Source organism: Triturus cristatus, chromosome 7 (assembly GCF_964204655.1).
Source record: "Triturus cristatus chromosome 7, aTriCri1.1, whole genome shotgun sequence".
Taxonomy (NCBI): Eukaryota; Metazoa; Chordata; class Amphibia; order Caudata; family Salamandridae; genus Triturus; species Triturus cristatus.
In genome coordinates this window covers 540,580,340-540,594,836 of record NC_140590.1, presented here as the reverse complement: position 1 = coordinate 540,594,836, position 14,497 = coordinate 540,580,340, and the positions used below count along the sequence as shown (strand labels likewise).

The 14,497-nt window shown below is 50.5% G+C and overlaps 1 protein-coding gene across 1 annotated transcript in view; it reads right to left on the bottom strand.

The window, feature by feature from the left end:
- Positions 1-12,114, bottom strand: part of LOC146810055 (peroxisomal acyl-coenzyme A oxidase 1-like) — a 350,345-nt gene extending 338,231 nt beyond the window's left edge. Inside the window, exons 1-2 of the mRNA XM_085616950.1 lie at positions 11,948-12,114; positions 7,971-8,130 (exon numbers count right to left, since the gene is read on the bottom strand). Coding sequence (XP_085473076.1) covers positions 7,971-8,130; positions 11,948-12,062 — 275 coding nt within the window. The 5' untranslated portion in view covers positions 12,063-12,114. The remainder of the gene's footprint in view (positions 1-7,970; positions 8,131-11,947) is intronic.
- Between the last annotated feature and the right edge of the window lie 2,383 nt (positions 12,115-14,497).

Genomic DNA, 14,497 nt, shown 5'->3' with positions numbered 1-14,497 from the left:
GTTCCAGTAAGGTGCCGTCGAACAAAAAAAATCTAAAACCTCCCCCTCACTCCCTACCCAACCCCTCCCCACGTTCCACATCCATCTGCCTCTCCCCCCCGCTGCCTCTGCAGGTCTTGATCCCTACTCTTCCTTCTGCTCTTCGGATAAACGCAGCAAGTGTAGATAGCGGGGACAAGTGACCTCCTGAAATTCAGAGGACAACAACGCCAAAAAGGGTTTCCACAGCTCCCCATATTTGGACCCCTCCCCCGCCAGCGTTAGCGTGAGCTTTTCCATGCCTAGGGCATGCCACAACCGGTATAACCATCCCGTGAAAGTTGGAGTGTTGGGAGTGCGCCAATGAATAAGTATGTTATGTCTCACTGAGCCTAGCGCTATGGCTATCTGCCGCCCCCTGCGCGATTTAAGCGGGTTGGTCAGGGGATCTGGGAGGCCCAACAGTGTGTACGCCGGGAAGCGCGGTATCACAGTATTAAAGTGCTTGTCCACCTCATCGAGCACCTGGGACCAGAATGGCTGGACATACTCACACTCCCAGAGTAAATGGGTCAAGGTGCCTATCTGCCCACAGCCCCTCCAACAATTTGCGTCCCTCGTCTGGTCCATAGCGTATAAGCGTTCCGGAGTGTAGTACCAATATGTCGCAACCTTTGTGAATGTGTCGGTGAGTCCCATGTGGTACGCTGAATGTCAGGCCCTATAATATATTCCCTCCCACTCCTTGTGAGTCAGAGTCCTACCCAACTCCCTCTCCCATCGCGTCTTACCCGGGTTGTAAGTGTGGGCGAATTGAACTTGCATCATTCTATACAGATCGGAGATTAGCTGTTTGTCTGTTTGCGCGTTACTAACCATCGCTCATACTGGGAAAGCCTTCGATCTGCAAATGGGCGAACCTGCCCGTCGAGCGCCCAGTGCCGAACCTGGAAATACCGGAGCCGTTCCGTTTCCGGCAACCCGTATTCCTGCCTGAATTGCTGAAACGGGCGCACACCATCGGCATCATACATATGATAGAGGAAACAGCAGCCAGCCGGCTTCCACCCACTAAAGGCTACCAAATTCATCCCGGGGGCGAACTCCGGATTGTCGAACAGGGGAGTAAGCGGAGAGGGAAAGGTAGTGAAGTCATGAGAGACGTTAGTGCGATCCCATATCTCTAGAGGGACGCGGGTGATGTAGGAGGCATAGAGATTAGGAGGCCTATGCTGTTTACGCAGAAAGGGGATTTCCTGCAGAGGTCAGGCTGCTACCGCTTGGTCCTGAAACAGCCAATGTTTCTCCGACTCCCAGCGACTCCACTCCACCAGGTGGCGTAGTTGTGCAGCCTGGAAGTAGAGCTGAAGATCAGGAATCCCGAGCCCCCCGTTTTCATGTGAGAGAGTGGACAACAACCTCTTCATTCGCGGCTTCCGCCCGTTCCAAATAAACTGGGCCAGTTCTGATTGTGTCTGCTGTAGCCATCCGGTAGGCGGATGTAGGGGAATGGTGCGGAATAGATATAGAATCTGTGGCAGTATGGTCATCTTAACTGCCGCAATCTTGACCAGCCACGAAAGAGGATAATACTTCCACTGCCCTAGCTCCTTGCGGATCTTCCGACGCAAGGCTGCATAATTCAGGGCCACCACCCGCGGAAGTGTAGAGGCCAACTGAATCCCCAAGTATGGAACCGAATCCTCCGCCCACTGAAAGGGGAGTGAGCTCTGCAAGTACTCCCGGGTGGGTGGAGACAGGGAGAGACTAAGGGCTAACGACTTGTCGGCATTCACCTTGAACCCCGCCACCCGTGCGATGGTGTCCAGGTCCGCCATGCAGGCCGGCAGTGCCTCCCGCGGGTTAGATAGAGATAGCAGCACATCATCCGTGTAGAGGCTGATGGTATGAACATATCCCCCGAACTTAATTCCTGAAACCTCTGGATTTTGCCTAAGCTTCTGGGCAAGGGGTTCCATATAGGCGGCAAAAAGCAGAGGGGATAACGGACACCCCTGCCTCGTGTCCCGCGCTATAGGGAAGCTAGAGGATGTGTGGCCATTTACCCGAACCGACGCCGACGGAAATTTGTAGCAGTTAAAAATATGGGTGCGAAATTTCTCTCCCAGACCCATCCGTAGCAACACCTTCTCTAAATAGGGCCAATGGACGCGATCAAACGCCTTTTCAGCATCGATCGTGAGCAGCATGTATTCTCCCGTCGTACGGGAGGCTTTTTCAACCAGATGCAGGACACGTTTCGTGTTGTCAGGGGCTTGGCGCTATTGGGATGAACCCCGCCTGATCCGGATCAATAAGACCTGGCATATAGGATGCTTGGCAATATTCCCGAATAAAGCTTAAGATCGACGTTCAACAGCGAGATGGGACGGTACGCCCCACAGCGAGTCTGATCTTTCCCCGGCTTGGGGATAACTGCTATGAGAGCCCCCAAAAGGTCTGGGGGAATCGCTCCCGCGGCTGAGAAGGAATTGAATAGCTGGGTGAGAAGGGGCGCCAGCAGGGTACAAAACTTCTTATAAAAGATGGCGGTGAAGCCATCCGGCCCAGGGGCTTTCGCCAATTTCAACCGGGAGATAGCAGCAATCACCTCCTCTGGACGTGACGTGACGTGACCGAGTCTAGAAAAGCCGCCCCATTGTCGGCGGTCTATTGGGAGCTGGCATACAGGTTAGCGTAATATTCACGGAATGCCTCGGCTATGTCCCTGTCCTCTGTAACTCTCGTACCATCCTCTTTACAGATCTCGCAGACCCCCTGATGTTTCCGGACCTCCCGGAGTTTATGGGCGAGAAGGCGCCCGCATCTATCCCCCCCAGTGTAATAGGCATGCTTTAATCGCAGGGCAGCGTACTCTGCTCTATCTTGATCAAGAGCCGCCAGTTGCTGTCGTACTGCTTTGAGCTGGCGCCATACTTTGGGGGTGCCCGTCCTCTGATGTATTTGCTCCAATTCCTTAGTTTTTTGTGTAAGCTCCTCCCGCTTAAGTCCACGCTCTAAATTGTCAGCGGCCGAGATAGCAATAAACTCTCCCCTGAGGACTGCCTTCAGCGCCACCCACTGTGTCGCTAAGGTTGTGTCAGTATTGGCGCTGTGCGAAAGAAAATCAGTGATAGATCTTCGGATCTGCACTATCACATCTTCCCGGTGTAACAGAGTGTCCCTGAGGTGCCATACCCTGTCCGGCCGCACCACCGGTGGCAGAGTCAAAGTAGTAAGCATGGTCGGAAAGGGAAGTCACTCCTAGCTCAGCCTCTGATGCCATTGCCATGACCGAGGAAGAGGCTAAGAGGTAATCCAGCCGAGCATATGTCTTATGTGCATGAGAATAATAAGAGAATTCCCGGCTCTGAGGATGGAAGCTACGCCACAAATCGCACAACCCCAGATCCTGTAGGCGGTCAAGTCCTGCTGCCGAGAGCACGCCAGTCTGATGTGTGTGCTGGCAAGATCTGTCTTGTATGTTATCAAAAACAAGATTCAAATCCCCCCCCAGGAGAATATTGCGATCGCTTGTGGCCGTGACTTCTGTGAGAGCGGACTGCAAAAAGTGCTCTTGACCCTTACTAGGGGCGTAGAGAGAGCCAATGGTGAAGGTCAAGGAACCCAGAGCAAACCTGTAAACTAATGACCGACCTCTAATTTCCACCTCTTTCTGCAGAACTTCCCCCCTGAACTGCTGGGCCACCAAGATCGCCACCCCCGCAGCCTTGGTGGGACCAGAAGAAAAGAGCTGTGTCGGAAACTTTTGGGATCGGAGCCGGTGACAGTCCTGAGTCAGGAGGTGGGTCTCTTGGAAGAGACAGATATCGGCCTGCGTGTTCTCTAAGCAGGACAGTATGGCTCTGCGCTTAACTGGGTTGTTAAGACCCCGAACACTGAGAGTTAATACTTTAAGCGTGTGAGGGGCCATTCACGTTATCCAGAAAACCCATGGAACGCAAGGTAAGCAGCGCATCACATGAAAGGGGAACATGCCATGGACGCGCGGTGTGTACTCCCCGCGCCAGTGTGTCTGTTGCAACCCCACCCAATGATGGACATGGAACCCCATGCCCTCCCCCAACCCGTTACCCCAAACCCTACCCAAACATCCCAACATTTGAACAAGAAAAGTCCAGAACAAGTGTCCTCCACCTTCCGGTAAATGGTAAGTCAGCAACGTGGAATAAGGCACCACAATGGGAAGGCCCCCCTCCCGCCGACGACCTGCACAGAAACCAAGGAATGAAGTCGGCTGCCAGTGTCGCTTAACTCAGCCGGGTGAGGAGTTGTTCAGTCCCGCGGAGACAGTCTCTAAAGCTGCTTGCTGGCCCCTGAGGATCTCCGCCACTGGATGTTTCTTAGCACGCCTACGACGGCCCTGTTGGCGCCACCCAGGCTTGGCATCCTTTGCGTCCACCGGGGGCCCATCACCTTCGCTGTCCTCCGCCGGTAGCTCCACCCCCAACAGCTTAGTTGCCTCTGACAAAGAGTGCAATTGGTATAGTGTGTTATCAATGCGGAACACCAGGCGAAAGGGATGCCCCCAGCTATACTGAATGTTGCGCTGCTGAAGATGCGTTGTGATTGGCTTGAAGAGTCTACGTTTATGGAGCGTGAGGGCCGAGAGATCCTGGTAAAGGACCGGCGCATGGTCACAAAACACCACCGGATGTTTTTGACGAGCTTTACTAAGTATGTCCTCTTTAGTGCGATAATCTTTCGTGAAGCTAAACAGGTCTTTCGAGTCTTCGGCTATCCGCACTCCGTGGATTCGTATGTCATGGCGCCGAGACCGATTTTCCAGGTTTTCTACGTGCGTCTGGAGGTCATCTTGCTGATAATGCATCCGAATGATCTCTTGTTGCAACGCCGCCAGCTCCGGGTCACGCCCATCACTTTTGTCTTCTAGCGCGGCGACTCTTTCCCCGATGCCGTCCACATCCCAGCGAACTTCTTTAAGCTCCGCCGTGAATTCCTTTTGAAGGTTTTGAATGTCTGCTCTCAAGGCAGTGAACATGGATTCTAAAAAGGACTTGGTGATCTGTTCAGCTCCATCTGTCTGCGCGGGCTGGGGACAGGACACACTCGCCGCCATGGCGTCCGGCGTGGGCCCAACCTGTGCCTTTGCGAACAGTTCCTTCAATGTCTTGTCTTTGCTCGCCCAAGGAGAGACGCGACCCCGCTTGGCAGCTGTCCAACGCCGGCAGCCCGTCGGTCTCAATCAGCACCACCACCCCCGTCTTCCGGCGCCTCTGGACCACCGGCCCTTCTCCAGTTCAAACGGCACCGAGGACCAGGGCAGGGAAACCCCCCTCGAACAGCAGCGCACCCACCGCCTCCACTTCGTTAAGGCTTGGCAGTGCCCCGCTGATGCCCCGGGAACCGGCCGCGGGATGATCTCCCCGGGCCCTCAGTCCGACACCCCCCTCTTCAACCAATGTCCCAGTATCAATGCGGGTGGTATCTCCCAAAAGCCACACAGGAGCGTCGTCCAGTCGCTCCTTGTGGTAACCAGCATGGGGTGCCTACGGACGCTGCTCGCCACTTGCTAGGGTCCGAGATGTGACGGCCCGGCGCCGGGACAACCACGGGGACCCAGGCTCATCAACGAGTCCCAACCTGTTTAGCCCCGTAGCAAACTTCCGGCCTCCCTCGGGCCTCCAGTTCCCTCCACAGGTCAAGAAGTCCCTTCCTCCAGCAGCTTTAGCCCGCTAGCCAGTCTCTGAGATGGCGGTCACTTCCTCCAACGATGAAGGCGTCAGCCACCTCCACCTCTGCAGTCGCCTCTCCCCACCGAGCCGAGGGCGGCCGGCCGACCCTCAAGGAAGTCCCAGGTGGCGCCCCACTAACCTGGTCAGCAGGCCTCCTCCGGCCTGTCGTATGTCCGTCTCCGCCGCTCTGGCGACGCGGCCGCCCTCGCTGCTCCGTGGCTCTGCTCTCCGCCGGTGAGAGGCGTCAGACTTGCCCCCAGATCCGCCGGCTAGGCTGCTCGCTCCGATGAAAGGCCGGGGATCCAGGCCTGCTGCAGACTGTTTCGCCCGGTCCTCAGCACAGTCGGGCGGCACCAGGTGTCCTCCCCTCTGACTGAGGGACGCGGTCGTCGCCGCTCTGGCTGCAGGCTCACCAACGTCGACACGCAACCCTGCTGGGGCCCCGGGCCCTCCAATCGCTAAGGCTGGGCCCCCTCAGGTGAGTCGCGGCAAGGGCCTTCACAGCTCGGGACACCCACCTCGCTTCAGGCCCTGCCTCTGCAGCCACGAGGTCTACACGGCGTCTGTCAGCCTCCTAACTCCCGCTCATTGTCCCGGGTCTTCTCGGTGCCACCGCTCCAGAGCCTCCAGCCCCCGACGATCACCACCGAGCATCGGGGGACGCTGAGTTCGTCTGCGGCCGCCGCTCCCGTTAGACCGCTGTTGCCGCCACCATCACTCCAGGCCCCTGCAGACTAGGCCTCGCTGGACGCCCGATCCGGTGCCGCGTATCAGGGCCGCTCCTCCAGGTAACTCGGGAGGGAAGCTCCCCCTGGTCCCACCGCCACTCCGGTCTGCCTCCTGTCTGTTGCGGCACTCCGACGGCCCCCCAGCGGCGGTCGGTGATCGCTAATGCGGCCCAGGGGCTGATGCTATAACAGGCCGCTGGCGGGAGCTCAGAGGCTGCACGTCCGTTCAGCCCGCCATCTTGGCCACGCCCCCAACACCTTAATTTTAAAGCTGGGCAACTAGTTGAGGGAGGAGAGCGGGGGGGGGCTGTTGCTGTGGAAAAATCCCTTCTATAGAAATGCAGTCACAGAGCAACGTACAAGATGGCTGGCAGTGTTTTGGAACGCTTAATTGAAATGCTTCTTAATTGTGCATTCCAAAGGAGTGTCAGCCATCTTAGATGGTGAGCTTAGTGTCCATGGAGAGGGGAGATGATGTGGTGTAAGGACTAGAGTGGCTGATCGTCAAGCTGGGAAACCAGGCTCGAGTCGCGACGGGAGACTCAAAATCCTGTAATTCTTGGCAAATGAATTAATCTCTCTGTGCCTGGGAATTAGTAATGCAACTGGTGCACATGTAAAGCTCTCAGATAGTTTGTGCTATCTTAAATAGCAAAAATGTAATTAATTTAACAAAAAGAGCGAACAATGGGATATACAAGGGGTATTGAAATATACAAATACAAGGGATTGTGGGAAACAACAGCTAGAGAGGGAATGTGATAGGGAGCACAAGCAGAACACATGCATGTGTATGGAGTGCAAAGATGGGGAATAAAATACCTTGGAAATGCACTGTCAGTGGCAAGACACTGGCTCCAAGCCACTGAATGCCAACTAGAAAGGGTACTTGGTCTAAGCTCCGGGGAACAGCCGAAACTGATGAAAGACGAGTGGAAATGCAAACTGATGACGGGAGGAGCTGTTGCTGACCAGTGAGAAGCTAGAAAAGCAGAGTGACTGGCGAATCCTGCGAATGGTAAGTAATGGCTGGGCTGGGGGCGGGGTCTAAGCCCCTTTTACGATTTATTTTTAATAACAAAAGACTTTGTAAGCACAGCACAAGCGCTGTGCAAGCGAAACCTAAAAACAGGCAAAGAGAAACTCTAGTCAGGGACAGAAGTCACTGTTTGTAACACAAGGCATGGAACACGTAAGAAGATAAATTAGGGAATACAAAACATATATAACAAATAGATAGGAAATTGTCCAAACATTTCCCTTTGTTTTGACAACCCACAGCAGTGGCAAAATTGCTTCTAGGGAAACAAAATGATTTGCCAGACTGGTAGAAGCGGGATACAATCAGGAGAGATATCAGACGTGCACCTCGGAATAGCCAGAACAGTCATGGACAGGTCAGGTGGTTTTCCAAGTGAGCCAGTTTCTCATGGTCTTGGGGCATCTACATAGAGAATATAGCTAAACAGAAAGTTTAAAGCTGAACTGCTTCCATCAAGTGTACCCATTTGCCTGGTCAGTTGGTATAGCTCCACACTGTAGTTACCTTTCAAACAAGTATATCTCGTCAGGGTCAGAAATGCCATACTCCCTCATCTTCTGGAACATCTTAGAGCTCTTCTTGATAGCCAACTCATAGCGCTCACTGCGGGACAGAAAGTTGGCATCCTCATGCTGGAAATCAGGATCATTTAGAACAAAGTTTTCTGTAAGGGCAAAAGAAAGAAAGGTGAGGGAGTATATCATGGGATAGGCATGAGGAAAAGGTACACTACTGGGGAGGCTTTATGCAGAAGAACCTCTGGGATAGGAATGAGGCAGCCCTACACTAGAGGTAAACTAAGGTGAAGTATGAGGCAGAGGTACATAAGGTGTATGAAGTTTGTATCAGACAAAGAGACATCTTAGAAGGGGGGGGTGAAGAACACGGAACACACAGAACATGCTTTATGGGGAGTGGTCTCAGTACAAGATACGCTATTGGGAAGTGGGTGACAGGACAGTGTAATGTTAGCACTGTTGGATGAACCTGCATCAAATGTGGCAGGCAGTTAGCAAATTACACCCAGTGCACATATTCCATGTTTCATACAGATTCAATGGGGAAAAAGGCAAAGATAAAGGGGGGTTGTTAAAACATTTTTGTTTTGGTAATACTTTCGGCACTGTTTGAAATTTGGGCAGAGACTTACCACGTTTAGCTTACTCTGGGTTTTATCTATTACTTGCACCTTCATCAGAGGAGGCCGATTTAAATAGGGGGCATCAAAGATGTGTTCATTTTCAAATACATTCAGCACTGTTTGATGAATAAAATTGTTGGTGGTACTTGGATGTGGAAAGGTATGCCATGGGAGGTCAAATGAACTCTGATAATTCCCAGACATGTACATGCCTGGTATCAGACTGTTCAATAAAAGCTATTTAAGAAACAAACGCTAGCTGACACTGAACATGTATGTATGTTTGTATGTGTATATGTATGTATGCATGTATATGGTATTTCTGTTGCAAAGAGTCAAAGAGTAATAAAATAATAAACTGGGTTGTAGATGGTTAATGGATTGTGATGTAGTGTTTTTTTTAAAGATGTGAGTCTTAAACTCTTTCCTAAATTGGAGAAACATTGGGTTGGTCCTGATGGATAGGAGGATGTTATTTCAGATCCTGGTACATAAATGGATAAAGCTTCTGTCTTGATTTTTATTTTTGAGCTTCTTAGTCTGCAGTCTGATGGTGTCCTGGCTATGGTCAGGTCTGGCCATGATGGCATTGTAAATGATGCAATTCGTTTTGAAGAAGATGGCCAAAGAAGTTCCATCAGGATGGAGGTGATATGATCATATTTCTTCAGGCCCTGAATGAGACATGCTGCGGAGTGTAGGATGCCTCTAAATGGTGCCAGTATGGAGTTTGGGAGGCCATGCAGTAGGGCATTACCACCATCCAGATGAAGTATAGAAAGGCTTGCAGCCTACCAAGTAGCATGCATCAGGCATTAGACTAACACATTATAGTATGGAGGTCTGCAACAACGAATTAAAATGCATTAGTCACGCATTTTAACCACCTGCATGCTGAGGGTGAAGCAGGTAAGTGGCCGTGACTGTTAGAACTGCATTGACTTCAGCGCAGCGTCCGAGTGGTCAATGAGGGCTGGAGCAGCTGTGATGGGGAGCACAGCAAGCTACTAAGGCAGGAAGGCTCTGGAATGACAGGAGGCCTAAATATGCTTGTACATCTTGTGGTTACACCAGGGGGTGCATTACATGGCTTTTCTCGGCGGCACCGATGAGCGGAATTGCCTATAATGTTCGGGAATTATGATGTTAGACAAGGCAGGTAAATATAACTACGCCGGTCTACACCACTCCATACAAGGGCACTCTACGGCACTCTGTGCCACTCCAGTCTTTGCCACTCTGCTCTACCCGACGTCACTCCCGTCTATGCCTCACCACTCCAAGCCGCACCTCTCCATGCCACTTACTATATGCCACTCACCTCGATGCCACTCTATTCCATTCCTCTCCACTTGGCACTATTCCACTCTATGCCACTTTACCCCACTTCACTCTACCCCGCTGCACTCCACTCTACCCCACTCTGCGCCACTCTACTCTGTGGCACTCCACTGTTCTCTATGCCACTGTACCCTACAGCACTCCAGTCTACTCCGCGCCACCCTACTCTACGCCACTCCGCTCAATGCCACTCTGTGGCACTCTACGCCACTTTCCTCTACGCCACTCCTCTCTATATCATTCCTTTCCTCTCTAAGCCTCTCTAAGCTAGTTTACTCCACTCCACTGTTTTGCACTCTAAACCACTTTACTCTCTGGCACTCTCCTTCAATCCATGCCGCTTTACACCACTGTATGCCACTCCACTCTACTCTTCGCCACTTTACTCTACGTCACTCTACTGTACGCCACTTCACTCTATGCCACTTTATATAAAGCCCCTCTACACTATACTACTCTATAGTATGCCACTCCTGTCTACTTTGTGCCGCTCGACTGTAGGCCACTGTATTGTATGCCACTCCACTCTACACCACTCTTCTGTATGCCACCCCACTCCAGTCTACGCAAAGTCACTCTATGGCACTCTATGCCAACCTACTCTATGCCACTCTACTCTGTGCCATTCCACTCCATCTACCCCATTGTACTATATGCCGCTCCATTACACTCTATACCACTTCCCTCTTCTTTACACCACTCTACTGTATGCCACTCTGCGCCACTTCATGCCAGTTCATTCTACTCTACTCCAGGCTACTCAACGCCAATCCACTTTACGCCCCTTCTCTCTATGCACTCTACTCCACTTCACCCTTTGCAACTTTACTCTATGCCATTCTATACTTTGGCACTCCACTCAACGCCACTGCACTCTGTGCCACTCCACTTTACTCTGCGCTACTCCATGCTACTCTATGCCACTCTACTCCACACCACACCACTCTACGCAACTCTACTCTGCACAGTGCCACTCTATGCGACTCCACTCTACGCCATTCTACTCTATGCCATTCCATTCCACTGCACGCCACTCTTTGCCACTTTACTTTATTCCACTCTACACCACTCTACTCTATGCTACTCTATGCCAATCCACTGTACTATACGCCATCCCACTCTACACCACTCCACTTCATGCCACTCCACTCCACGCACTCTACTCTACTCCACTCCATGCCACTCTACTCTATGCCACTGTTCGTCACTCCACTCTATGCTATGCTACTCTACTCTATACCACTCCTCTCTATTCTAAGCTGCTCTGTTGTATGCCATTCTACTGTATGCTACGCAACACTGCCCCAACTTGCACCACTCAACTCTACTCTACGCCTCTCCACTCCACACCACTCTACTCTATACCACACCACTACATTTTAGTCATGGGCTAAAAGACATTGACAAAGCCAATATTTGTCACATAGGCGAGACCTAGTGGTTTTAGACAGGAGACACTGTTCCCCTGAGCCCGAAGCTGAGAGACACCACCTTGTGTCCCAGTACTGCAGGCGCTTGCATTTGTAAACACTGCATGTTTAACCTGGCCTCAGGGTGCTTGTAAACCTCCATCCCACCGGATGGTATTATTTGCGAGAATGGGCCAGAAGGGTTTATGTTTTAATTTCTTATTTGAGGCGCAGAGAACTTCCCACCATTAACCCTTCTATTGCTAATTGCAAATGTGAAGCACTTTTGTGCTTTATAGATAAAAAATACCACCAAGAAACATACGTGCATTGACAGCAAATGAAATGTTTAAAAAACACAGCCAGCATATTTAGTTTGCTCACTAAAAAGCAAACATGTACTTACCGAGTTCCACGTGTCCGTTAAAAAATATTGTCAAAGCTCACACTTTGAAATGGGTAACAATTACATGTGATTTATAAAAAGTAAAACTTTAGCATGTTTACTTCTATGCAAGTCTGCATGAAATCACGCGTTGAAAGATTGTGAATCGCATATAATGTTTCTAGGACTATGCCCTGGCTCTTACCAATCTCCCGTCTCCGTCGGCTCCGCTCTGCACCCCCGTCCAGTATGTGCGTGAGAAGCTCTGGGTTGAAGGTGGCGGAGGCGCGCTCCCGCTGCAGGTCTGGGTGCGCGTGCATGGTCCGGGTATAAGGCGATCCTGGGCTGCGGGGCTCTGAGACCTGTGGGGCGGCACGGCTGCGCTGGAATGATGGGGCCTCGTGCACAGCAGCTCCTTATTCCTCTCCACACTGCACGTGAGGCGCAGCACAGCCCCGCCCACTACCTGTTTGGAACTGTTAAACTCCCATTCTTTAATATAGTGGCCAGAGAAAAATCAAAAGAGGAAAAAAAAATAGTCTTGGCCCGTCTTCATTACGAAATTCTACTACTGAACGTTATTTTCAGGATAAATGTTTCATTAAATACACATATTGAACACCTGTAACTTGCACATTTTTTACTTTAATCAGCGTATGTGCAAATGATCCATGCATGTAACATTGGGCCATATGTATAAAAGGTTTTAGCGGCAGTAAACGGAGAATCGGGCCTTTTGCGACCGCTAAACAGCCGTTGACATACTAAGGCTTTTGACATGTACTAACCTTATTTTGCGAGTGAGTAACCTATTAGCGAATTGCAAAATAGGATTTGCAAGGTGATATTAGTAAGGGGGATGTTAAGGGCTTCCATTCCCTATAGCAAGTTGCAAGGGGATGTATAAATGTTTTGCGACCGGAATGCGGTTGCAAAACGTTCGCAGTTTACCACCAACTTCAAGTTGGTGGAAACCCATTTGCAAATGTGGTCTCCAACATTTTTTAAGAGCAGGCAGTGGTCCTACGGACCACAGCTTACTCTTAGACACGCATTTCCAATGCAATAGGTCTCGCATTTACATGAGTTTCGTAAATGCAACACCTATTGCATTGCAAATTCTAGTTTGTAAAAACTTACACCGTAATATCATCTGCGCCGCTTTCTTTAGACGAGCCATGTCTAAAGAAAGGGGCGTGGCCGCCATTAAAGTGAAAGCGCGGTATTGGGCGCTTTTACAAAAAAAAGCATTTGTTTGTCAAATTGACAAGCAAATGCTTTTTTTTGTAAAAGTGCCCCATGCCGCGCTTTTATTTTAATGGCGGACACCCCCCTTTCCTTAGACTCAGCTCATTTAAGGAAAGGAGCAACGCCGACATTAAAGTGTAAGTGCGGCACGGGGCAATATATATTTTTGTAAAAACACGCGGCCACTTTTGGCTTGGCAAGTAAAGCAAAGGCACCGACGCCACTATCAGCGTTGTGAGAGAGCATGTCCTGCCTGCAACAGCAGGCATGCGGAAACCATTAAATCAAATAGTGCTCGGGGGCTGCAATTAAAGCCTACCAAGCGACAACACGTGTAAAAGGGGGTGTCCTCATGGGAGTTTACAAATGAAGACAAGGCGGTACCAGTGCTTAATTTGTAAAATATTAAGTGGCAGGGCTCTGACCAGGAGGCCACTGCAGCTTGCACCACCCATCACCCTTGTCATTGCTGCCAAAACAACTACTAACCATCTCTCTTGCACTCGTTCAGATTATTCCAGGTCCCCAAAGCTAAAGGAATGGCTGGGGAGGCAGGTATTAGCAATTTTGTTATGTATATTGTTTTCCTAAACAACCGTTATACTGCTCATCAAGCAGCGCCACCTTGTGGCAGACTGCTCTAATTGTAGTGTTGACAATTAGGTGCCGGTGCCGAGCAATGGAAACCAATTAAGTGGCGGTGCTCAGCACCGGAAAGCACCGGCTCAAATTACGCACTGGGCAGTACTAAGGAGGGACTAACAAGCCTATTTACAAAACAGAAGCCAGCATTTACGAAGGACAATGACACAAGCCAATGACAGATTTGGGTGGAGAGTGGGCGGGGCTTGAAGGGCATACTAAAATACAGCATGCTTCGCATAGCAGTGCATGCGCTGCCCAGGCTCGACCAAGAAACTGAAAAGAAAACTTTTCATTTTTGTTTTTGAAATGCATCCCATTTTCCTTTAAGGAATACGGGCTGAATTAAAAAAAAATGCTATTGAAAAAGCAATCACAGATATGGCAGTCCACTGATCCCAGTAGGGCACCCTCCCTGTGATTTTGGCCATTCCCAATGGGTCTCAAATTGCTACCTGCCTCATGAATACTGATGAGGCAGGTCCATTTGCGACCCACAGGCAATCTCAAACAGTGTCAAACACAATGTTGTACATCTCATTTGGAAACTTCCTAATTGCGAGTCACAAAAAGTCACAATTAGGAACTCACAAAATTTAACAATTGTTTCATGTGGCCCTGACTTTAGTACGTTTCTGTGTTTTACATTGGTAAGCAACTGACTCAGTTACGCATTTTCTCGTGTTTCTTAAACAGCATTGCCTTTCTTCACTTTTAGTGCAAAGAGCACTGCTCAAATGTGGGAGCTAAACTGCAATGGTGAACACTCTACTGGCCAGGTGTACAAAGCTTTTTGGATTTCTTAATGGGCTGAATCGCAATTTCGGCCAGTTAAGAAATGCAAAACAGTGTTTCCTAATGTACA